Source organism: Pongo pygmaeus, chromosome 10 (genome assembly GCF_028885625.2).
Source record: "Pongo pygmaeus isolate AG05252 chromosome 10, NHGRI_mPonPyg2-v2.0_pri, whole genome shotgun sequence".
Classification (NCBI taxonomy): domain Eukaryota; kingdom Metazoa; phylum Chordata; class Mammalia; order Primates; family Hominidae; genus Pongo; species Pongo pygmaeus.
In genome coordinates, this window is record NC_072383.2 from 80,890,867 (window position 1) to 80,914,659 (window position 23,793).

At 37.6% G+C, this 23,793-nt stretch overlaps 1 protein-coding gene across 4 annotated transcripts in view; it reads left to right on the forward strand.

Moving 5' to 3' along the window:
• TMTC2 (transmembrane O-mannosyltransferase targeting cadherins 2) overlaps window positions 1-23,793 on the forward strand; it is a 458,517-nt gene that overhangs the window by 127,488 nt on the left and 307,236 nt on the right. The window contains exon 1 of one of the 4 annotated variants that reach the window (XM_063646524.1): window positions 9,641-9,683. The exons of the other annotated variants lie outside the window; for them this stretch is intronic. Within the exon in view, the coding sequence (XP_063502594.1) occupies window positions 9,667-9,683 (17 nt within the window). The 5' untranslated portion in view covers window positions 9,641-9,666. Of the gene's footprint in view, window positions 1-9,640; window positions 9,684-23,793 lie in introns of those variants that run through there. 4 annotated transcript variants of the gene reach the window in all.

Consider the following 23,793-nt stretch of genomic DNA (forward strand, 5'->3'; position numbering starts at 1 on the left):
ATGACCAATGGCATTTTCTGACAGTAGTGTGTGACAAACATCAGCTTGACTGTTTTCTTAAGGACTTTGTGTACAGTTTTCATGTAAGCTCCTGGTTCATGCATTTCTTTCTTTCTTTTTCTTTTTTTTTTTTTTTCTGGAGACAGTGTCTAGCTCTGTGGCCCAGGCTGGAGTGCATTGGCGCGATCTTGGCTCACTGCAAGCTCCGCCTCCCAGGTTCACGCCATTCTCCTGCGCATTTTTTTTTAATTTTTATTTATTTATTTATTTATTTATTTATTTATTTATTTATTTAGAGACGGAGTCTTGCTCTGTCACCCAGGCTGGAGTGCAGTGGCGCGATCTCAGCTCACTGCAAGCTCCGCCTCCTGGGTTCACGCTATTCTGCTGTCTCAGCCTCCCCAGTAGCTGGGACTACAGGCGCACGCCGCCACGCCCGGCTAATTTTTTTGTATTTTTTAGTAGAGACGGGGTTTCACCATGATAGCCAGGATGGTCTGGTTCTCCTGACCTCATGATCCGCCCACCTCGGCCTCCCAAAGTGCTAGGTTTACAGGCGTCTTTCAAGGTTTATTGATGTTGGCATCTGCTCTACTGAAGATAAATACAGATTTTTTATTCTTTTTTTTTTTTGCGTATTTTATCCCAGTAAGAAGCAGGAATGAAAGTTTGTAGGCCAAAACATTAACTGTCCAGTGAAGGTGTGACCCAGCAAATCTAAAGAACTCAATAAACTTCAGATTGACATGTTGAATCAATCTGAAAGATAATACTGTCCATTCTCCAGAAGGAATAATGGGCTTCATTAACTTGTATTACAAAAGATAAATCTTCACAGGTACATGGGTTGAGGGTAGAGTGGGACTGGTTTAGTCTGAGAAAGTCTTTTTCCTCCCTCTATTTTGTAATGCTTCTAATAGACCTATTTAGCTTCACATCTCTCCTATAAGCAGATTATGCTTATCTTTGCATTTCTGTGATGGAACATAGTACTTGATATAGTAGTGGGTATGTATTAAATAATATATAAAGGCATGAATGAGCAAACTTTGTCTAAAAAGAAGTTAAGGCCATTTACAAATTTTTGTTGAGTTGAATGTGCTATCTTTTTTTTTTTTTTTTCCTAATTCTTCAGTTTAGAAATGAACAGTGAAGGTTCCTATTTAGAGAATGCTCTAAATAGTTCTCTAAATGTGTAGACCTCAGGACATTAGGAAAACCTAAATCATTTCAAAATGAACGTATATAATATTACCTAAAATTCATTCAGCAAAATTAAGCTTCACTTGTGAAAAATTCATTTAAAATTGAAGATATCCATTTGATACATACGTACAGTACCACATATGTCCCTCACCCTAGAAATGGGCTCCGTTAACACTTGTTAATTCTTTGGGCGGCCACAGAGTTTTTAGGAGACTGCCAGGAAGTCTCCAAAAAAACTCAGGATTAGATGGTAACAGCGGTGATGTTTTTGAAATGTTGTGGCCTTTGAGACATAGCATGAGTTTGTAATAAGATAGAATATATGTTTGCTATATCAGACTTCTATTATCTTCCCAAATGCATATGGAAGGTGTCTCCTTTACCTTGGGACCCACCAAAAACCTGCTGTTTTTACATCAAATAATATTAGGCAAAGATTAGGAGGAGAGGAATTTTTTGGCCTATAGTGCTCTCTGAAAACGGAAAGGGCAGGCTTACAAGATAATAAACTTCCAATTACTGGAAATATTTAGTAGAGATTGGAAAAATTCAAAAAGATTCTACATTAGAAGGAATATTGGATAAAATTTGTGTAAGCAAATAAAATTTCTGCTTATTCCAGTCTGCACTGTAGAAATAGTTTAGGCTGAATTGGTGAAAGAGAATATAGCACAGTATATGAACATAGGAACAAAACTCATAAGAGTCAGGAATTTTTCTTTCTTTGTTTTTTTTTTTTTTGAGATGGAGTTTCACTCTTGCCGCCCAGGCTGGAGTGCCATGGCACGATCTCGGCTCAGTGTAACCTCTGCCTCCTGGGTTCAAGTGATTTTCCTGCCTCAGCCTCCCAAGTAGCTGGGATTATAGGCACCCGCCACCACACCCTTGCTAATTTTTGTATTTTTAGGAGAGATGGGGTTTCACCATGTTGGCCAGGCTGGTCTCGAACTCCTGACCTCAGTTGATCCACCTACCTCAGCCTGCCAAAGTGCTAGGATTACAGGCATGAGCCACAGCGCCCAGCTAGAATTTTTCTTTATTCTGTGAAAGGCTATTGGTTTTTGTTTTTGTTTTTTTATACTTTTAACCTAGTATCTAAGAATTTTTCTACTTTTTCCTAAAGCCATTTTGTGTTTATTTTATTGTTATATAGTATTCTTCATGAGTTCAGCCTATAGTTCAGTTGTTCTTTTTGGTACAGTTTGACCTATATCCTGTAATAATTCTTGAATGTGTTTCTGTAAGTGGAGTGACAGAAGGCCATTTCTGCGTTAAAATCTGTTGCCCTTGGCAAAGGAATAAAAGGATCACTTTGTGTGTGTGTGTGTCGGTGTTTACTACTCGTGCCTTGTTTGAATCATCTCCTTCACTGTTATTCATTAGGTCATTTGTGTCTTTAGTCATTAAACTTTGTCTCATTCCTCAGTAAGAGAAAGCACAGTGAGACCATAAAAGATGAAACTGGCACTTCATTTACTCCATAATATGGAATTCACTGCTTCCAAAATGAAACCAAGTTGATTAGATGACCTTGATAACTGTTATCTTTTTAAACGTTGGATCAGTTGCCTTTTGTGTCTCTTCATTTTATCACCAGAAGGCTCACGCTTGGTGGCACACACAATTTATTCTTGGCTGTGTATGTTGACCTTTGAGATAATGGAAAATTATTTTAGGGCTCTAATTTCTGTCTCCTCTATCTTGGGTGGCATTTTCTGTATAGTACCAGGCAGCACCTTTTACTTTACACTTTAAAGGAGGGAATGAGCTACAGCTATGATTTTAAGATGGGAGTAAAATCTCTGTTCTTTCCCCCTGTATCTTATCATTTAGTGCTATATCTCATCTTTTCTACGTGAAAATAGTTTTGCATTTTTGGACATGGAGCCTTACCATTTGGACTTCCCAGATCTATTTTTATTTCTTATTGCAGTACTTGCTGCGGAACTGCTGACTGGCTATATATATTTTTATATTTTATCTATGGAAAAGCAGAATTCCAAATACTTCCAGATAATGCATATATATATTTTTAATTTATTATTATTATACTTTAGGTTTTAGGGTACATGTGCGCAATGTGCAGGTTAGTTACATATGTATACATGTGCCATGCTGGTGCGCTGCACCCACTAACTCGTCATCTAGCATTAGGTATATCTCCCAATGCTATCCCTCCCCCCTCCCCCCGCCCCACAACAGTCCCCAGAGTGTGATGTTCCCCTTCCTGTGTCCATGTGTTCTCATTGTTCAATTCCCACCTATGAGTGAGAATATGCGGTGTTTGGTTTTTTGTTCTTGCGATAGTTTACTGAGAATGATGATTTCCAATTTCATCCATGTCCCTACAAAGGACATGAACTCATCCTTTTTTATGGCTGCATAGTATTCCATGGTGTATATGTGCCACATTTTCTTAATCCATTCTATCATTGTTGGACATTTGGGTTGGTTCCAAGTCTTTGCTATTGTGAATAATGCCGCAATAAACATACGTGTGCATGTGTCTTTATAGCAGCATGATTTATAGTCCTTTGGGTATATACCCAGTAATGGGATGGCTGGGTCAAATGGTATTTCTAGTTCCAGATCCCTGAGGAATCGCCACACTGACTTCCACAAGGGTTGAACTAGTTTACAGTCCCACCAACAGTGTAAAAGTGTTCCTATTTCTCCACATCCTCTCCAGCACCTGTTGTTTCCTGACTTTTTAATGATTGCCATTCTAACTGGTGTGAGATGGTATCTCATTGTGGTTTGGAGAACTACAAACCACTGCTCAAGGAAATAAAGGAGGATACAAACAAATGGAAGAACATTCCATGCTCATGGGTAGGAAGAATCAATATCGTGAAAATGGCCATACTGCCCAAGGTAATTTACAGATTCAATGCCATCCCCATCAAGCTACCAATGACTTTCTTCACAGAATTGGAAAAAGCTACTTTAAAGTTCATATGGAACCAAAAAAGAGCCCGCATCACCAAGTCAGTCCTAAGCCAAAAGAACAAAGCTGGAGGCATCACGCTACCTGACTTCAAACTATACTACAAGGCTACAGTAACCAAAGCAGCATGGTACTGGTACCAAAACAGAGATATAGATCAATGGAACAGAACAGAGCACGCAGAAATAACGCCGCATATCTACAACTATCTGATCTTTGACAAACCTGAGAAAAACAAGCAATGGGGAAAGGATTCCCTATTTAATAAATGGTACTGGGAAAACTGGCTAGCCATATATAGAAAGCTGAAACTGGATCCCTTCCTTACACCTTATACAAAAATCAATTCAAGATGGATTAAAGACTTAAACGTTAGACCTAAAACCATAAAAACCCTAGAAGAAAACCTAGGCATTACCATTCAGGACATAGGCATGGGCAAGGACTTCATGTCTAAAACACCAAAAGCAATGGCAACAAAAGCCAAAACTGACAAATGGGATCTAGTTAAACTAAAGAGCTTCTGCACAGCAAAAGAAACTACCATCAGAGTGAACAGGCGACCTACAAAATGGGAGAAAATTTTCACAACATACTCATCTGACAAAGGGCTAATATCCAGAATCTACAATGAACTCCAACAAATTTACAAGAAAAAAACAAACAACCCCATCAAAAACTGGGCGAAGGACATCAACAGACACTTCTCAAAAGAAGACATTTATGCAGCCAAAAAACACATGAAAAAATGCTCATCATCACTGGCCATCAGAGAAATGCAAATCAAAACCAGATAATGCATATTATAAAAGAGTAATTTCTTTTGTCCTTGCTAATATTGTGTTATTTTCTTCTCAGTATAAATTTTCCATGGTAAGTCTTTGCAAAATTAAAACTGTTTATTACTTATGGGAAGTACAAAAAATGATGGATGACTCAACTTTAATGCCTGCATGCTTCTCAAGCACATAACATTTTTGCCTGACTCTTTCCATGCACTTGACCACATGCCCTAGACCATGATTCAATAGAAAGGTTAATTGCAAGATTCTCTAGGTCATTGGTAACAGTGAACATGGCTGTAGGTGAAGTATTTGTGTTTATTTCCTGTGTAAATGTAAAGGCATCCCCTCGTTTGATTGTGGACATGAGGAAGACTCTCTGAATCTCTCAAATACCTCGTATGGGAGTGCCTACTAATAGTTGCTTAATGAATACTCAACAATGTTAAATAGTTTTCTAGCATTTTCAGCCACCACTTATTTACTTTCTCATGTTCAACCTATTAAAATTTTATGTTGACATGGGGCTTGTTCTGAAAACAGATCTGTTTTGAACCTTATGGACTACAAGCTAATTGCAAGTTAATGTAATGTGAAAATAAAAAGTAGGTCACTTGAAGGCCAGATGGGCAGTGATAGACTTCATCTCTAATCCAAAATACTTGTAGTGGATAAGCTTTCTTAGCACTGTTGTGTATTTTTTTCCTGTTTTTAAATTTTGGTGTGAAAAGATAACTTATGGACAACATTTACAATAGGTACAAAGTAAGGCCTACCTTTTCCTAATAATTAGTCCAGTGGGAATTCTACAGGATTTAAGTAGCATTTCACATAGATTTTAGAATTATTTATATACATCCTAGATGAGAAGAAAATTCTAGATGGACAGCATCTGCAGTATGGCTTAGAAATGACCATCTAGCCTCTGTTTGAATGCTTTCTTTGAAAGGAAGGCTACTATTAGGACACAATTTCTGTCATTCTTGAACAATTTTAATTTTTAGAAAACTTTTCTTTCAACTGAAAGATAATTTTTTGTTACTTCAACTAGAATTGCTCTTATAATGTTAACTTTTTATCATATCAAACATTTCTAATTTTATAACTTTAGAAAACATGGCTCTGAGATCCTTTTTTCTCTGGCATACTTATAGATAATCTCCAGTTTATCATGGCTCCTCTTGAAATGGGATATTCAGAACTAGACACTGTTGTTCATGATCTCATAGTACTTTTTCTTTCTTTTTCTTTTTCTTTTTTTTTTTTTTGTTTGAGACAGAGTTTTGCTCTTGTTGCCCAGGCTGGAGTGCAGTGGCACGATCTCAGCTCATTGCAGCCTCCACCTCCCAGGTACAAGCAATTCTCCTGCCTCAGCCTCTTGAGTAGCTGGGATTACAGGTGCCTACCGCCACACCCAGCTAATTTTCTGTATTTTTAGTAGAGACAGGGTTTCACCATGTTGGCCAGGTTGGTCTCAAACTCCTAAACTCAGTTGATTCACCTGCCTCCGCTTCCCAAAGTACTGGGATTACAGGCATCGTGAACCACCGTGCCCAGCCCCTCATAGTACTTTGTAAGTGTATTAGTCAGGGTTCTCTACAGAGGCAGAACTAATAGAATAGCTGTGTATATAAAGGAGAGTTTATTAAGGAGTTTGACTCACACAGTCACAAGGTGAGGTCCCACGATAGGCCATCTGCAAACTGAGGAGCAAAGAAGCTAGTCCAAGTCCCAAAACCTCAAAAGTGGGTAAGCCAACAGTGTAGTCTTCAGTCTGTGGTCAAAGGTCCAAGAGTCCCAAAGCTGAAGAACTTGGAGTCCGATGTTTGAGGGCAGGAAGCATCCAGCACAGGTGAGAGATGTAGGCTGGGAGAATAAGCCAGTCTAGTCTTCCCATGTTCTTCTGCCTGCTTTTATTCTGGCTGTGCTGGCAGCTGATTAGATTGTGCCCAGCCAGATTGAGGGTGAGTCTGCCTTTCCCAGTCCACTGACTCAAAAGTTAATCTCCTTTGCCAACACCGTCATAGACGCACCCAGGAACAATACCTTGCATCCTTCAATGCAATCAAGTTGACACTCAAATATTAACCATCACACTAAGGAGACTATATTTCTTTCTTTCTTTTTCTTTTTTTTTTTTTTTTTGAGACAGAGTCTTGCTACAACGCCCAGGCTGGAGTGCAATGGAGTGATCTTGGCTCACTGCAACCTCCTCTACCTCCTGGCTTCAAGCGATTCCCTTGCCCCAGCCTCCCGAGTAGCTGGGACTACAGGTGTATGCCACCACACCCAGCTAATTTTTGTATTTTTAGTAGAGACAGGGTTTCACCATATTGGTCAGGCTGGTCTTGAACTCCTTACCTCAGGTGGTCTGCCCGCCTCAGCCTCCCAAAGTGCTGGGATTACAGGCATGAGCCATTGTGCCCAGCCAGGAAACTGTATTTCTATGTTATATTTTTATTCACTCTAAGTTTGTATTAACTTTTACAAACGTACTATTGATCCTTAATTACCTTGCAAATAATTAAAACATTCATGTTTCCTTCCATTAACCCAGAAGTCCCTCATTCATTACTGGTGCAATTAATTTGTAGACCTGGATTCTATGTTTTTAGAAAAAATTTCAAAAAATGAATTACCACTATTTTTTACAGGCAGGGTCTCACTCTGTTGCGTAGGCTGGAGTGCAGTGGCGGGAAGAACTCCTAGGCTCAAAGTGATCTTCCTGCCTCCACTTCTGGAGTAGCTAGGACTATAGGTGCATGCCATTGTGCCTGGATAATTTTATTTTATTTTATTTTTTTGGTAGAGAAAGAGTCTTGTGATGTTGTCAAGGCTGGTCTTGAACTCCTGGCCTCAAGCCATCCTCTTCCCTTGGTCTCACAAAATGCTAGGATTATAGGTATGAACCACAGTGCCTGGCCAATTCTAGGTTTTTATGATCAAGTACATTAAATATCACCTCATTTGTTTTGATCCTTTTTACTAGTCTGTTGAAAACTTTTTGAATCCTGACAAAGCAAATAGGGGAGTACCTTCTTAAATTTTATGCCATAAGTATCTCACAAAAGTCCTGGCCTAACCTTCTTTCTTTCTTTACCATTTAATTTTTCCGGAACTAAAAGATTCATGATGCCAAATTTGTAAATACTGTTTTAATTATAACTCATGTTGGTAATGACTAATGATAACAGCTGTCTTTAAAATACAGTCTTCTATTTCTCATATGTTATTATGAGGAAGGTGTTAACCTCATTTTACAGATAAGGAAAATGAGGCTTAGAAAGATTAAGTAACTTCATTTATATTTTCAATTGTTCAATAATATATTCATTCCAAATTATTTACTGGATTCCTGCTATGTGATAGGTGCATAGGAGTTTATAATCCCAGCACTTTAGGAGGCCGAGGCTGGTGGATCACGAGGTCAGGAGTTCAAGACCAGCCTGGCCAAGATGGTGAAACCCCATCTCTACTAAAAATACAAAAAAAAATTAACCGGGCACGGTGACACGTGCCTGTAATCCCAGCTACTTGGGAGGCTGAGGCAGATAAGTGCTTAAACCTGGGAGGCGGAGGTTGCAGTGAGCCGAGATCGCGCCACTACACTCCAGCCGCCTGGGCGACAGAGCAAGACTCCATCTCAAAAAAAAAAAAAAAAAGCTAGATGTGTCCTCTGCCTTGTATCTCTTGCAAGCTACTGTAAAAAGCACTCCTTTACGATGGAGTATTATTCAGTGCTACAAAGAAATGAGCTATCAAGTGATGAGAAGACATGGAGGAACCTTAAATGCATATTACTAAATGAAAGAAGCCAATCTGAAATGACTACATATTGTATAATTCTAACTATGACATTCTGGAAAAGGGAAAACTATGGAGGCAGTAAAAGATCAATGGTTGCTGTGAAGGAGGGAGGGATGAAAAGGCAGAGCACAGAGGATTTTTAGGGCAGTGGAACTACTCTGTGTGATATGTAATGGTGGATACATTTGCCCAAATCCATAGAATGTACAACACCAAGAATGAACTGTAAGGTAAACTATGGACTTTTGTGTAATAATGATGTGTGACTTCAGGTTCATCTGTTTTAACAAATGTGCCACTATAGCCAGGATGTTCATAGTGGGAAGCTTGTACATGTGAGGGGCAGGGCGTATATGGGAGCTCTGTTGAGTTTTGCTTTCTGCTGAAAGAAAGCAAAACTTTCTGCTGAGTTTTGCTGTCAGCCTCATAGATCTCTAAAAAATAAGTTATATTTTAAAAAGAGTACTCTTATATAGCCTATATTTCTCCCCTTTTTTAGGGGGTGAGAGGGTTTACAAAGATTGAGGGCTTTATGAAATACCACACTAAAACTCGAATGCCTATAACAAGATATCCCTTGCTATACAGGTCTTACTTAGCTTATCAGCCTGTGAAACCAAGTAAAATTGTTCTTTTAGTGATTTTGTGGCAAACCTGATTTTCATTGAACATTTTTTTCAAATTTCCGGTAGCAAATAGAGATTTTGACAATGGTACTAAAAATAGGTGATATTTTCCTGAAATCATTTGATAAAAATACCCGTGACCATCTTGCTCTGGTGTAGTCATTTTGTGCTTCGTATAGCTGGGCACGCTGCAGTACGGAGTATTCTCCACTTTCCACGTGGTAGTCTAGTCTGATGAAACAAATTTTCCTTCTCATCTCTTCACAGCCTGGGACTGAGCCACAGTCTGGAGGCAGGTATGGGAGAAAATGCTAGGTAAGATGAAAAAGAGGATGGAGGGCATTTAAAAAAGCTTCTTTGAAAAGGTGTTAAGAGAAAGTGCTAGTATTCTGAGCACTTTTAACTTTTACTTCAGGATTCTTTTATGGGACTGAAATTAACCTGTGGTACTTCCTCTTCTGTTGGTTCTGAGAAGTGATGCAGTTCATAAATCAGTTCTGTTATTAATATTATATTATATGCTGAAACATTTTATAAGTCAGTGGGAAATCTTTCTAAAACGTATTCCATATTTACCTTCATAATTGAAGTATATTGGATTTATCCTCTCACAGAACTCAGGACCACCATGATGGTCATTCAGTATTATATTTTGTGCTGATATGTACACACATTCAGGAGCTTGTATATGGATAGGAAATTTTTTCTCTACACAAAATGGCCCCAGACTGTTAGTTGTATGTTTAAAAAATATATTTAATTTTTTTCTTTCATAATTCACCTGCCAGGTGTTACTTTTGCTATTTATATGAGTACTTTGCTAGGCTTTTGCCCATTTCCTGATTTGTTAAATCTAATTTGCTGTGGAATTAAAAATCAAAGTGTTTAGCTTGTTAGTATTTCTAAGTGTTAGTAGACAATTATTAGCATAGATGTTTTCTTTAGCTCAAAGAAGGACAGGTAAAAATCTACATTTAGGGAATATAAAATTAATTTAGGATTTGGACCTTTTTCTAATCCTTGGTTCAGATGTTGGCGGTCATTGATTATTTTTACAGAAAGACCCCAGGTAACCCTGTTCTTGAGAAAGGGAATGGATAGATATCATTTTATTCTTGTGTTCTAGTCCTAAATCTCTTCTGTACTTTTCTCTACCCTCTGTTCACCCCCTCCACCACAAAAAAATAAAGACAGACAGGAAGAATAATTTGTATTAAGTCCTTGTTGCCGGTCATTATTCCATTTCTTTTTTTTTTGAGACGGAGTCTCGCTCTATCACCCATGCTAGAGTGCAGTGGTGCAATCTCGACTCATTGCAACCTCCGCTTCCCAGGTTCAAATGATTCTCGTGCCTCAGCCTCTCGAGTAGCTGGGATTGCAGGCACCCAACACCAGGCCCAGCTAATTTTTGTATTTTTAGTAGAGATGGGGTTTCACCATGTTGGCCAGGCTGGTCTCGAACTCCTGACTTCAAGTGATCCACCCTCCTTGGCCTCCCAAAGTGCTGTGATTATAGGTCTGGGCCACCGCACTGGCCTATTCCATTTCTTAAATAACAAATGTTTTGTATGGATCTTATAATGTATATTATAGAGACTTGCACTTTGAAGAAAGGGAACACAATACTTTACCCAACAGCATAAACAGACCATCAGCCCTCTTTGGCTGATGTGGTTTGGTGGTCAGGCTAATCAGAATGGGACCTTGATATGCTAATAAAAATTTACACCATTCATTATAGTAATTTGGTTCAGGAATATTCTCTGTTCTCTTACCTACTGAAGTATCTGGCACTTAGCAGGTGCTCAGTAAAAATGCGTTTCAGTAAATAGAAATGAAATGCAATTTAGGCTGTTCAGATGAAAATTAATTTATATCACGTCAATATATATGCAGAGAAGGTATGATGCCAATATTTCATGTAAGAAAAAGATACAGAAGTTAATAGGAATTATATGCCTGTAACATTTAGTAAAATTAAATGGCCTGAGAAATTGCTGTTTACTAGGATGTTAGAAATAAATGCTGTAGATGTGATGATTTGTAATTATGGAAATTAGTATTTGAATTTTAAGCTTTCTAGTTAAGTTAGGGGGAGGCTAATTTTCTATGGGAGTATATTCAGGAAAATCATCTATTAAAAATATACATAGGCTGGGCACAGTGGCTCACGCCTGGAATCCCAGCATTTTGGGAGTCCGAGGCAGGCAGATCACCTGAGGCCAGGAGTTCGAGACCAGCTTGGGCAACATGGTGAAACCCCGTATCTACTAAAATTATAAAAAAATAGCCGGGCGTGGTGGTGCATGCCTGTAATCCCAGCTACTTGGGAGCCTGAGGCAGGGGAATCACTTGAACCCGGAAGTTGGAGGTTGCAGTGATCCAAGATCATGCCACAGCACTCCAGTCTGAGTGACAGAACGAGACTCCAACTCAAAAAAAAAAAAAAAAAGACATATGAGCAGATCAGAAGGCACTGTATGTTTTATTGTGATTTAGCTCTTCCTTCCATAGAAGAGGTGATAAACTAAGAGGACTTCCTTAAATTGATTCCAAGTTGACATCCACAGTAAGTTTTATTTGAAAAAACATTTTTTGAACTATGGGTACCACTGGAAATACAAAGTATTTATAATGGGACAAAAACTGTTGGGAATGTGAGATGGGGTATCTGATGTTTTTATTTTCCTGCTGAACATGAATGGGAGAGCACGCAGGACTTCCAGATTCAGTCAGCCACAGGAGTGGAGAGGATGAGCCAATGCAGGGCCAAGAGACACAGGGGAACGATGAGGCTGTTTGTAAAATCGCTTTAGTTTCTCAGTTCAACCAAGTGTTTTCAGTTTTTTTGTAGAAGTTTTCCTTGTCACTGGAGCTTCCTTTTCTGCTTTTCACGTATTTTATAGGTAATTGCTTCCTTTTCTAATCCCTTCTCTTGTAGGCAGTATGTCTATTATTTCCACAGTGAGGTAGGGTGATGGAAAAACACCCTATCATAATGTAAAATAAAAAATCTCTCCCAAATATGTGTATGTATTTACATATGCCATATAAACATAATTATTGAAATAATCAAATGGGATACTTTGTAGAAGATTTAACTTTAAGAAACAAATTTTCCTGTGGTAAGAAGTTGCTTTTTCTATTTGTGTGAGGTTTGACAGTTTTGTTACTTTTCCTTTATGTCTTCTCAATGTGTTCACTCTGTGATAGGGAAAGAACACACACACACACACACACACACACTCACACAGTGTCAGATTGCTGGAGATTAACTGAGTTCCTTCAAAACCAGTAAACGAGAGAGTATGCAAATTATTGTGAATGGAAAGTTTTACCATAGCTTCAAAAACTTATTTCAGAATGATGGTTGTAGTAAATTAAGGGGAAACAGCAGGTGATGCTAGACTTGGATAAATTTATACATATCAAGCTGATTTCCCAACTTCATTTTTAAAAAAGAATGTTTAAGTAAACTTACTAATCTATTCCAAAATATAATTTAAATATCTTTTCATCCAATGAAAGAAATTGGTAAAGGAGCACATATTTCTTTGTGGTTTGAGCTTTGACAACAGTATGTATATCCGGTACTCATCCCGGTGTATCTTTCCTTCTTATGGCGAGTTTAGATTAAAAGGACAGTTACCATATAGAAGGGTATGTGGGAGCATACTGACGTGTGGTGTTCCTAGGTTAGAACCCACGAATACCATGTTGATATTCCAATAATGGCTTCACTATATGTGTAGTCTTTTGATTTTTAACTTTATGCTACTTTTTCATCTTTTATACTCTGTGCCTCTAAAGATTTTTCTTGTTCCCTGCTAAGTTTAGAGTCCAAAGTATAATTTTAATGGTGTACTTAAAAAAAAAGATATTTTTAATTTTGCATTTCATTTTGAATCATCTACTCACATAAAAGGACTTGCAGAGATGGAGAGCCTCAATTATGTTCATAAGTAATTATGCAGCAACATTTGCTTCAAATCATTACACATCTTCAGTGGGGGTAGAAAGTCTTTCTTAATTACTGGCTGGACTGATTTTTTTCCCCTCTTGTTGAATGTATGTGGTCTCCCTGATGAGCTATTTGAAATTCTGAGTGACATGAGTATGTAGCAGTCACTCTTGCTAACTGAAGATTGGAATGTCCTATTGGTGACCATATCTGTGAGAAGCTTTCCAGCCCAATGCCTGGAGCCCTATCCATATTTGTGAAATATTAGTGTCTGAAATTTGTTATTGGTTTCTCTGAAAATTTACTTATTAGATCAATACATTAAATCATAAATTTTATGTATCTATTTTAAAGCTTGAGTACATTTTAGAGAGCTCTGATTCTCTTATTTTACTGATTGGAAGGTAATGATGATAAATGATTTGTACCAAGTATTCCTTAAAATTGCTGTTATTTTGACTTGAATCTGGCTCCCTATAATTTTATTATGTGGAGAAATTATAATATGGGTAGGTCTAATATAAATAAATCATCATAAGGAATACAAGGAGTAAGATGTAAAACAAAGACATTGAAAGTTAGCTAACTATGATATCTGAATTAAGTAACTATAGTAAGCTGTTTTTGTTTTGTGTAGAGTTCAAAACCTCAAAGGTGCAATACCTACTTTTTCCCTCTCTCGTGTAAGTGGAACAAGAGAAAAGTAAGTCACATCAACCAAGCACCTACTCCTTGACAAGCAGTTGAGGAAAATTGGACTCGAAGAAGTTAAGGAAATGACCTGAGTTCATGCAATTAGTAGGGGCCCAAGCTGAGACAGGACTCATTCTTGCTGGCATTCAAGACTTTTATTGTTCTTTGCATCAAATTATTACGGCCTAAGGGGGGAACATCTCTACAAGTTCTGTGAGTTTGAATAACCCAGGTTAAATTGTATCCTAGTATATTGTGAAAGAGCAGATTGAAGATCTAGAGTTTTGAAGAAGCTTCTTGTGGGCCAGGATCAGCTAGTAATGATGTCTGTGCTCAGTATAAGGATGAACGTCTTCTTTCTTTTTTCTTTTCTTTTCTTTTCTTTCTTTTTTTTCTTTTCTTTTCTTTTCTTTTCTTTCTTTTTCTTTCCTTTTCTTTCCTTTTCTTTTCTTTTCTTTCTCAGGAGCTCTGTCTGTTGCCCAGGCTGGAATATGGTGGCATGATCAGGGCTCACCACAGCAGCCTTGACCTCTCAGGCTCAAGTGATCCTCCCACTTCAGCCTCCCGAGTTGTTGGGACTATGGATGCCTGCCACCATGTCCAGCTTATTTTTTTTTTCTTCTTTTTTCGTTTTCTATTTTTTTTCTTTTGAGACAGAGTCTCGCTCTGTCGCCTGAGCTGGAGTGCAGTGGCGCGATCTCGGCTCACTGCAACCTCCGCCTCCCCAGTTTAAGCAATTTTCCTGTCTCCGCCTCCTGAGTAGCTGGAATTACAGGCATGCGCCACCATGCCCAGCTAATTTTTGTATTTTTAGTGGAGACTGGGTTTCACAGTATTGATCAGGCTGTTCTCGAATTCCTGACCTCAGGTGATCCACCCGCCTCGGTCTCCCAACGTGCTGGGATTACAGGAGTGAGCTACCGTGCCTGGCCCTTTCTCTTTTTTCTTTGGCTTTTTTTTTTTTTTTCAGAGGCAGAGTCTCACTCTGTCACCCAGGCTGGAGTACAGTGGCGTGATCTCGGCTCACTGCAACCTCTGCCTCCTAGGTTCAAGCAGTTATCCTGTCTCATCCTCCCGATTAGCTGGAACCACAGGCATGTACCACCATTCCCCGCTATGTAGAGATGGGGTTTCACCAGGTGGGCCAGACTGGTCTTGAACTCCTGGCCTCAAGCGATCTGCCCATCTCAGTCCCCCAAGGTGCTGGGATTACAGGCATGATCCACTGTACCCAGCCAGGATGAACATTTGAAATGCTCTTAGTTCTGTATGGCCTTCATATACTCTTGAAAGAGATATTCTTTGTAAAATAGTCAAATATTTAAGCCTTTCATATGAGTGATAGACTTTGCTAGGTTGTTTAGAGGAAAAGAAACATCATAAAAGGTTTCTGTCCTTAAAAGGTTTTTAATTAATTGGGGCATACTGTTAGCACTCATACTGTTAGCACTTGGACCATACACATAGTACCCAAATAATTACTAAATTGGGTCATGCACAGCACAGATTATAGGTGTGTGACTTAAAGGAAAAACCTATTTCAATATTAATGTAATAAAAGGAAATTCAGGAGCTAAGTATTTTCAGGGGCAATAACTTGGAAATTTACGTATTGCTTAATATAGTGATTAAAATACAAGCAGAAGTGTTATTTACTGAAAAGTAGTAGTGCTCTCAGTACCCTTAAAACGAAAATGGAAAAGGTAATTTGACACTGTTATAGAACTGAATTATAATAATGTGAATATTTTGACTAATAAAGTATTTAATGTGCAGACTGAAATAACTAATGTTTTTCTAGTAGGTAGCAGCATTGTCCATGTTAGGCAGTAAGTCTTAAAACACTTTTAATTTCTTGAGTACACTAAGGTTTTATTAGTCACCTTTAGTTTTGGTTGTTTTGTTTTGTTTACAACTGAGGAACCAGAAACATAATTGATTTACAAAGCTTTTCAGAGTCCTCACAAAAATTTATAATTGGAACTAAACCTACTTCCTAGTGCTTGAGTTACTTTCCTGGTAATACTGTAGAAACAGAGTACTGAAATTTGAAGAGGATTCAAAATCAGTTGTCCTTACCTCTCTATAATTTTATAGACAAAGCAAGGTCTTTTCTTACACAGCTTGTGAGTAGCAAATCCAGGATTATCTGTTAAGGTTTTGTTTGTTTGAATTTTGTTTTTAGAGTGGCTTTTCGTTTTCATTTAAAAGAGAATTTACACCATCCAAATTGTTGGTTTTGTGAATATCTTAAAAATATTTACAGTGAAGAGATCATTGACTTTAAGAAAAGAGGCATCAAAGGAATCCCACCTCTCTGATAGATACTAGTACCAATAAACATGCTATTAGCTAATTTTGGCAAATGTCACCCTTGATTAATCCATATTACTATAAAAAGTTATATGTATACAACGTAATGCTGTTTATATATCATCATTCTTGCTGTGATAGGTGCTATAAGGGTAAACCAAGGAGACTTCATCTACTCATAAACGTCAGAGGACTTCTGAAGTCAACTTGATGCTAAACTTTGAAGGATGAGAGGGAGTCAACTAGGTGAAGGTGGGTGGGGTTGATAGCCAAGGATTAGCTTTAGAGGGTTTTTACAAAGGTACAGAGGGAGGTAAGAGCTCCTTAGCCTTGTGGGGAAAGACAAAAGTCCTGTGTGGCTGGAGGTTTGATATTATGGGAAATGTAGTCTCAGATGTAGCCAGGAAGCTGAGCAGAGGCCAGATAATCCTGAACTATGTAGAGAATATTAAAGGTTTTTCCTTTTTGTCCCAAGAGCAACAGGATGTACTTAAAAACCTTTTAAAGAATGGAATTACAAGATGAGATTTGTCAGTGCCCTCAGAAAGCAAGCTTACATTTTTTTTTCTTTAAGGGGAGTTTGTTTGGATTTTAAATGTTAAATGCAAAATTGGAACATTTGAAATGGCATTTTCACAGATTAAACTGCATTGTCTCAAATTGAATTCTATTGTGTTTTTATAATTGTGCCTTTGTGTTTCTGCCCAGCATAGTAGCCCTTAAAATGTTTATTGATCCTCGAACAAATCCTTAGTCCTTCCTTAGCCCACTCTCAGTGTCTCTGCAATGCAGGTGTAGCTGTTTTAGGGCCCCATTGGTGCGCGTTGTATCTTGCTGTTTAGTGTGAGAATAGTTTATTGGTGATACTGACACTAGTTTACAGATAGCTAGATACAATATTAGTAGAACATCAGATATCAATGGATTTTTCCCTGCAGAACAATATGTCCTAGAAGCCTTTTTTTCTTACCATGACATCTTACCATGTCCTAGTGGTCTCTTGAAGATATACTGTACGTCTTCAGTTTTAATTGTTTTTCTGTTTAGTATATTTGGAAGACCAAGCAACAGCTGTTAGTTTTATGCATTAAAAATACATATGAAGTAAAAAATTATAAACATCTAAATATCAGGGCAATAGGTTATGGAATCTTCATTCATTGGAATACTCTATAGTAGTTAATGAAAAAGTTACATAAATATAGATAAATATTAGAAACCTATTGAGTAAAAATGCAAGTTTCAGAATGCTGCTTAGCGTAAGATATATTTCAGTTAAGTTTTAAATGTATGCCAAACAATACCATATATTTTACATGGAAAAATATTTAAGTAGTAAAAATATGAAATCACAGGGTAGATAGTCCATATCAACTTCAAGATGGTGGTAACTTCTGCAAGGGAAGGCGAGGGAATAGATTTAGAGGTAGGTTAAAACGATATTCTATCTCACTTCTAAAAGAGAAAACATAGTTGAAATAAGTAACATGAAAATGGATATTTGTTCTGGGTGATAGGAGGTGTATGAGAAATATCAAATAAGTTTAACAAAACCCAGGATATTGCCATTGCTTTGACTTTGATGGCAAATGACAGCTAAAAATGGTTTAAACTATAATAAAGTTACTATATATCTAGAGAAAGGTGGCCTTCTGCCTTCTGGTTTGACCACCTAACCATGATACCATGAGCTCCTCCTGTGCGTCAGCAGTTTCCCTCCTATTTTTAAGGTGGCTGCAGCTGCAAACATCAAATTCTCAAAGCAGGTCACCCAAAATGGGAAGGTGAAAGAATGAGAGCCCTTTTTTCTCTTATTGGTGGGAAAGTATTTTGCAAAAGAGTACATTATGTCTCATTGATCAGAGCTTCAGAGCATGGGCCAACTCTAATTATAACATACGGCCTGGCAGATCATAAGTAGTAAATAAATATTTGTTGAATGGGTCTGTCTTTAGCAAAGGGGAATGGGATTGCCATGATTGTTTTGGGAGGTTTCTTCTTGTGGGTGATCTTCATCTTCAGGCCAAACTCCTTGTTGATGCTGTTGTATTTTTCCTGAAATGGTCTCTAATACTTAGGGTGGAAATCAGATTATTGGTGGTGGTGGTGGTGGTGGTGTTTTAAAAAAGAGAGAGCTCAGAAATTATTAATCTCAATCCTTTAATTTTTCCCATATGTGAAAGTAGATGTTCAAACAGGTTGCGGCACTGCTGACACTGGAACTCTGTCCTTGATTTCTGCTCCAGGGCTGGCTCTATGTATGTACATTCCTTTTCAAAGACTACAGAAAAATCACCAATGCAGTGAATCTCCTTCAGGATTGTACGAAGAACTTTTGATGAGGCCGAAAAATGTGCTAAGAAAAGGTTTTGAGTAGTACAGAAGTCTTCTTCGCATTCCTTAGCATTATGTCGCTGACTAAAACTGGACTCATGGCTAGTTCTTGCCTTGACAGTTGATAGAAAGTGGGTTATACAGAACATTTTATCTGTGAAATAGCCAACCATTAACTATTTTGAAGAGATCTGAAGATCTGTATGAGCTTCTCAGGCTGGACAGCCAGGTTAATAACCATTTCTTTTCACGGAATCAAACATGCTAGGTTTCTCTGATTATTTTCTTTTTCTGGCCTTCTAGCTGAATTCATTTGGCTGTGAAGCTAAAAAAAAAAAAAAAAAAAATCCTTAAAATATAACTCTGCAAGCTAGTGGTTACATAGCAAGATTTCTTGCTAAACTTGCTTCCTCATTCTCCCTTCCCTTCCACAGCTAGACTTTATGTACAAGTTTTTTTTTTTTTTGACCTGAAGTTCCTGTTTTTAATTATGTGTGTAATTTCTTAAATAAAAGGAAACTTATAGTACACATTTTCAGACTGAATAAATATACTATTGTATACTGTTTCATCAAGTAATTATATTGTAAATCAGTATCTGAGTGAGGAGCATGGAGTACCTTGTGTTTTGTCCTGTGTAATAATTTGTCCTGCATTATTGTCTGGAATGTATCTTCCATAATTCAAAAAAATTTCTTTGCAAAGCAGTGGTGACGTTTTATTAAACTCTTATTAATTTATAAGGCTTAGCCAAAAACAAACACTGAAAGGCACAGATCTTCACTACAAATAAATTATGTGCCAGTGGTGACTACTAATTCAAAGCAGCTTTTGAATTTTAGCAGAAAGTTCTAAACTTCTCTGAATTATAGCCTTAACTTAATTTGTCATCCCAAGAAATAGCTTTTTTAAAAGGAGGAAAAAGGGACGGAAGACAGAAGGAAATGTAAAATAGATTAGTCTTGGGAAGCAAATATTTTAGATCCAGTTTTGCAGTCCCAGTTCCCTGTTGGTCCCACTTCCCATGGAAATTTAATGTAAAACTTAGGCCATGCCCATGGAAGGCACCATGCAAGAGATTTAGTACTACCCAAGTTCTATCCAAGATGGTGTCAGACTAGCACAAAAATCAGTCTAATTGCAGTTAGGCATGGCTGCTTTCTCTCAGTGGAGAGTTTCTTTCTCCCTATGCATTTTTGTCGTCTTTTCCAAAATGTCAATAAACTTTATGGAGTAGAACATCTAATGTTGCCGTATATTCTGGAGTGTTTTTTAATGACAAAGATGTTTATTTTTTAAGGTAGCAAGATGGAAAATATTTTGTTTTACCATAGCATAATAAACCAATAAAACCAGCTGGACAAACATTTATCAACTAAAGTAGGTGCTAAAGCCAGGCGAGAATCCCAGTATGAAGCTTGATCATGTGTTAAGAGCCTTATTGCAGTTTATGGCAGAAATTTTCAGAATTACTTGTGAGGCTACAAAGAAGTATCAACTAAAACTAAGTCAAATAAAAAAGCTTCTATGTTTTAAAATTTCAGCAGTTTGGGCTCTGACAAGTCTCTGCTCTTGAGGTTCTTTCTTGAAGAGATTGTAGAAGAAAAGCAATTAAACATATCTATTTTTCTCAAAATGCTTTATTCATTCAGTTGATTCATGCTCACAAAATGTGTAGTACATTACCAAACAAGTCTGCAAGGAAAATAAAAATCCTAAATAAATCTGCCAAATATACAGCTGTTAATCTGTTAGCTAATTGGAATATTGACAAATTCAGTAATGCATTCAAGATTTTTTAGCTCAACTTTAAGAAACTATAATGTTGACCAGAGCTCTGTCTTGACACTCAAGGCTGTTATCCATTACATGAATAATTGGTTTCCAAAACGTGAGGCAAATATAGCCAAGTAAGTAGGAGGCCTGGGGAATGTTTTTCCATGGTCTTCTCTTAAACGAAACAAATAAACATAGCAATACCAGAACTGTACTAACATATCATAATTACCCAGTAGATCTCTTTAAAATGATTTTCAAAACTTAGAAATTTGAGAAAAAAATATCTTAACTTAAAAACTTGTGGACTTTGGTAATTAAGAAGTTATAACTGTTTAAAGTGTGGCCTGTGTGCTGTTGATTTTAAGGAATATACGTATAACCATTTTAATATTTAAGAATTACTACTAGAAATATAATTAGCATGTCAGATTGCCCATGGATATTATTGCTAAGAACAAGGCAAAACATATTAACAATAAGGAAGCAAAAATGAGACAACTTACAGGAAGATATTAATTAGTAATATAATTGTTACATGAATGTGGCAGATATCATGGAGGTTCTATATGGATGACTAGTATTTGGGAAACACTGGATTGTGATTATCTGTCTTAGAGGTGCTGTCCTACAGAGAGAGAAAAAGGTTGAATCTTAAGAGTTAAGTGCCCTTGAAATTTGTCTGTTGTAGCCCTTGTAACTCTATAACCTCTGTTTTTGAATATCCAGTAATGGAGAATTCACTAAGTTCCGACTTGGCATCCTCCATCATCAGATATATCTCACAGCTATAGTTCCTTCAACATCTAGCTTTTAGTAATTCCCAGATCTCAGTCTTACCTAATGACAGGCGATGATAGGTACAGAATAATCCCTCTTCACTGGATAGAATTTTAGTAATTTAAAGACATTTATCATCCTCCTTTTTCCAAGTCACTGTTTACTGGATAAATGAGCCTCTCTTCTTCAGTAGTTCTTAAAATGACATGATTCCAAAGTGTCCGTGTCGTCTCGGTTGCTATTTTGAATGCCTCCTTATTTTAAGGTATCTTTCCCAACAGTTCCCTAATCTTGGATGATTTACTTAATCATTCTGAAAAGAAGGGATAGTAATTTAATTCCACAAACACTATGAGATGGTGAACTTGAGTTCTTCTGTTGTAAATTATGTCACATAAACTGTAATTCATAGATATTTATCATCATTTTATTTTATTTTTTTTTTTTGAGATGCGGTCTTGCCCTATCACCCAGGCTGGAGTGCAGTGGCGCTGTCTCGGCTCACTGCAACCTCTGTCTCCCGAGTTCAAACAATTTTCCTGCTTCAGCCTCTTGAGTAGCTGGGATTACCGGTGCGCACCACCACACCCAGCTAATTTTTGTATTTTTAGTAGAGACGGCGTTTTGCCATGTCACCCAGGCTGGTCTCAAACCCCTGAGCTCAGATTGATTCCGCCACCTTGGCCTCCCAAAGTGCAGGGATTACAGGCGTGAGCCACGGCACCTGGCCTATTGTCATCATTTTAACTTGTAGCTATTATCACTGTTAGCACTGATTATTATGTATGCTAAATATAGTACATAATAATACTGAGAAAATACTTTAAGGGTATAATATCTAATTGTAGACACTGTAGCTTTTTGATTATCTATTGTATTTGTTTTCACTGATGTCTAAGTTTGCACTGCATTTTGTTGTTGTTCTTGGCGACATCTCACTGACTCATTGACTCTTCCTTTCTCCTAAAATGTCCCAGTATTTTTCCATGCAAATGCTGCTGACTCATATCTTCCTATCCTGTAGCTGCTAGATTTGGATCCAATTTTAGGCCTTAGGATCTAATCCTATTCCTATTAAACTTAGCTTTGTTTACTTCAGTTGGTCATTTAATTCTTTCAGGATCTTTTTCGATACTGGACCCTGTTAATCTAATCATTCCTCCCTGCTTAGAATAGAATCAACATTGTTTTCTTAAATTAGGCGTTCTTTGCAATCTGATTTTTATTTACCTGATTATGAATGTGATGCATACTCCCTATGGAAATTAGCGGTCACTTGTTGGAGTTCTATTGGAGACACAATATTTAGGCAGTTGGCATTGATATGGACATAGCAGTTGGTAAATCGCTGTTGCTCCCTGCCCCTTGAGACTTTCCTCTTACTTGAACCCCTTATGCCCCCACTTGACGTCACATAAACCTCCGCTTGGTCCTTTAATGCTGTACGTAGCAGAGGCCCTGTAAAGCCCTTCTCCAGTGCTGTGGCCAGTACCCATTCTCTATTAGTTGTTAATATTTTGAATATCACCCCTGGGTATAACATTATATGAGTAAAATACAGTGTATGTTGGGCTCTAACACCATGTTTCATGTTTTGCTTTGATAATCTAGCAAAAAATAAGAAATAGCAGTAATTTTTATTTACTTATATGCATATATAAAATAGTTGAAACTTCGTAACGCCTCTGGAGAATGGAGTAGCTTGTATATGTTAGTCAGGAAATGATTTTGATAACCCTTTTAATAGGCTTGGTTAAGCCTAGCTAAGTGAGACACTTAGTGGCCTTCCAAAGATATCCACATCCTTATCCTCAGCACCTGTCAATGTGCTAACTTACATGACAAAAGCAAGTTACAGATATGATTGAATTAAGAACCTTAAAATGGAAGATTATCCTGGATTATCTGGTTGGACCCAGTGCATTCACAAAGATCCTTATAAGGGAAAGAAGGAGGCTGGAGAGTCAGGGTCAAAGGAGGAGATGGGACAAGGGAAGTCGTGGTTGGAATGATGTAATCAATTTCTGGCTTTTAAGATGGAAAAATGGGCCCCGAGTGAAGGGATGCATGTGGCCTCTATAAGCCAGAAAAGGCAAGGAACTAGAGCCTCCAGAAGGAATACAGTCCTGCTGATGCCTTGATTTTAGACCACTGAAACCAGTGGTCTAAGGCAAGAAAAGGCAGAAAAGGCAAGGAACTAGAGCCTCCAGAAGGAATACAGTCCTGCTGATGCCTTGATTTTAGACCACTGAAACCCGTTTTGGACTTATGACCTCCAGAATAGAAATATAATAAATTTGTGTTTGTTTATCACTAAGTGGATGGTAATTCATTCCAGTAACAATAGGAAACTAACACAGATCAATATCCATTCTGGGGGTCGTAATTCAGCCCCTTTGCTAATAATTAAGATTATCTAGCTTTCATTCTTTTAACAGTAACTACAAGTAACAGGATAAAAAACAAAACAAAACAAAAAAAAACAATCTGACCAGCCTTCATTCCTTCATCATTGCCGAGACAGGAAGGTTTAGGACTTTGTGTAGTAGGTTGTTCTTTCTCCCAAGC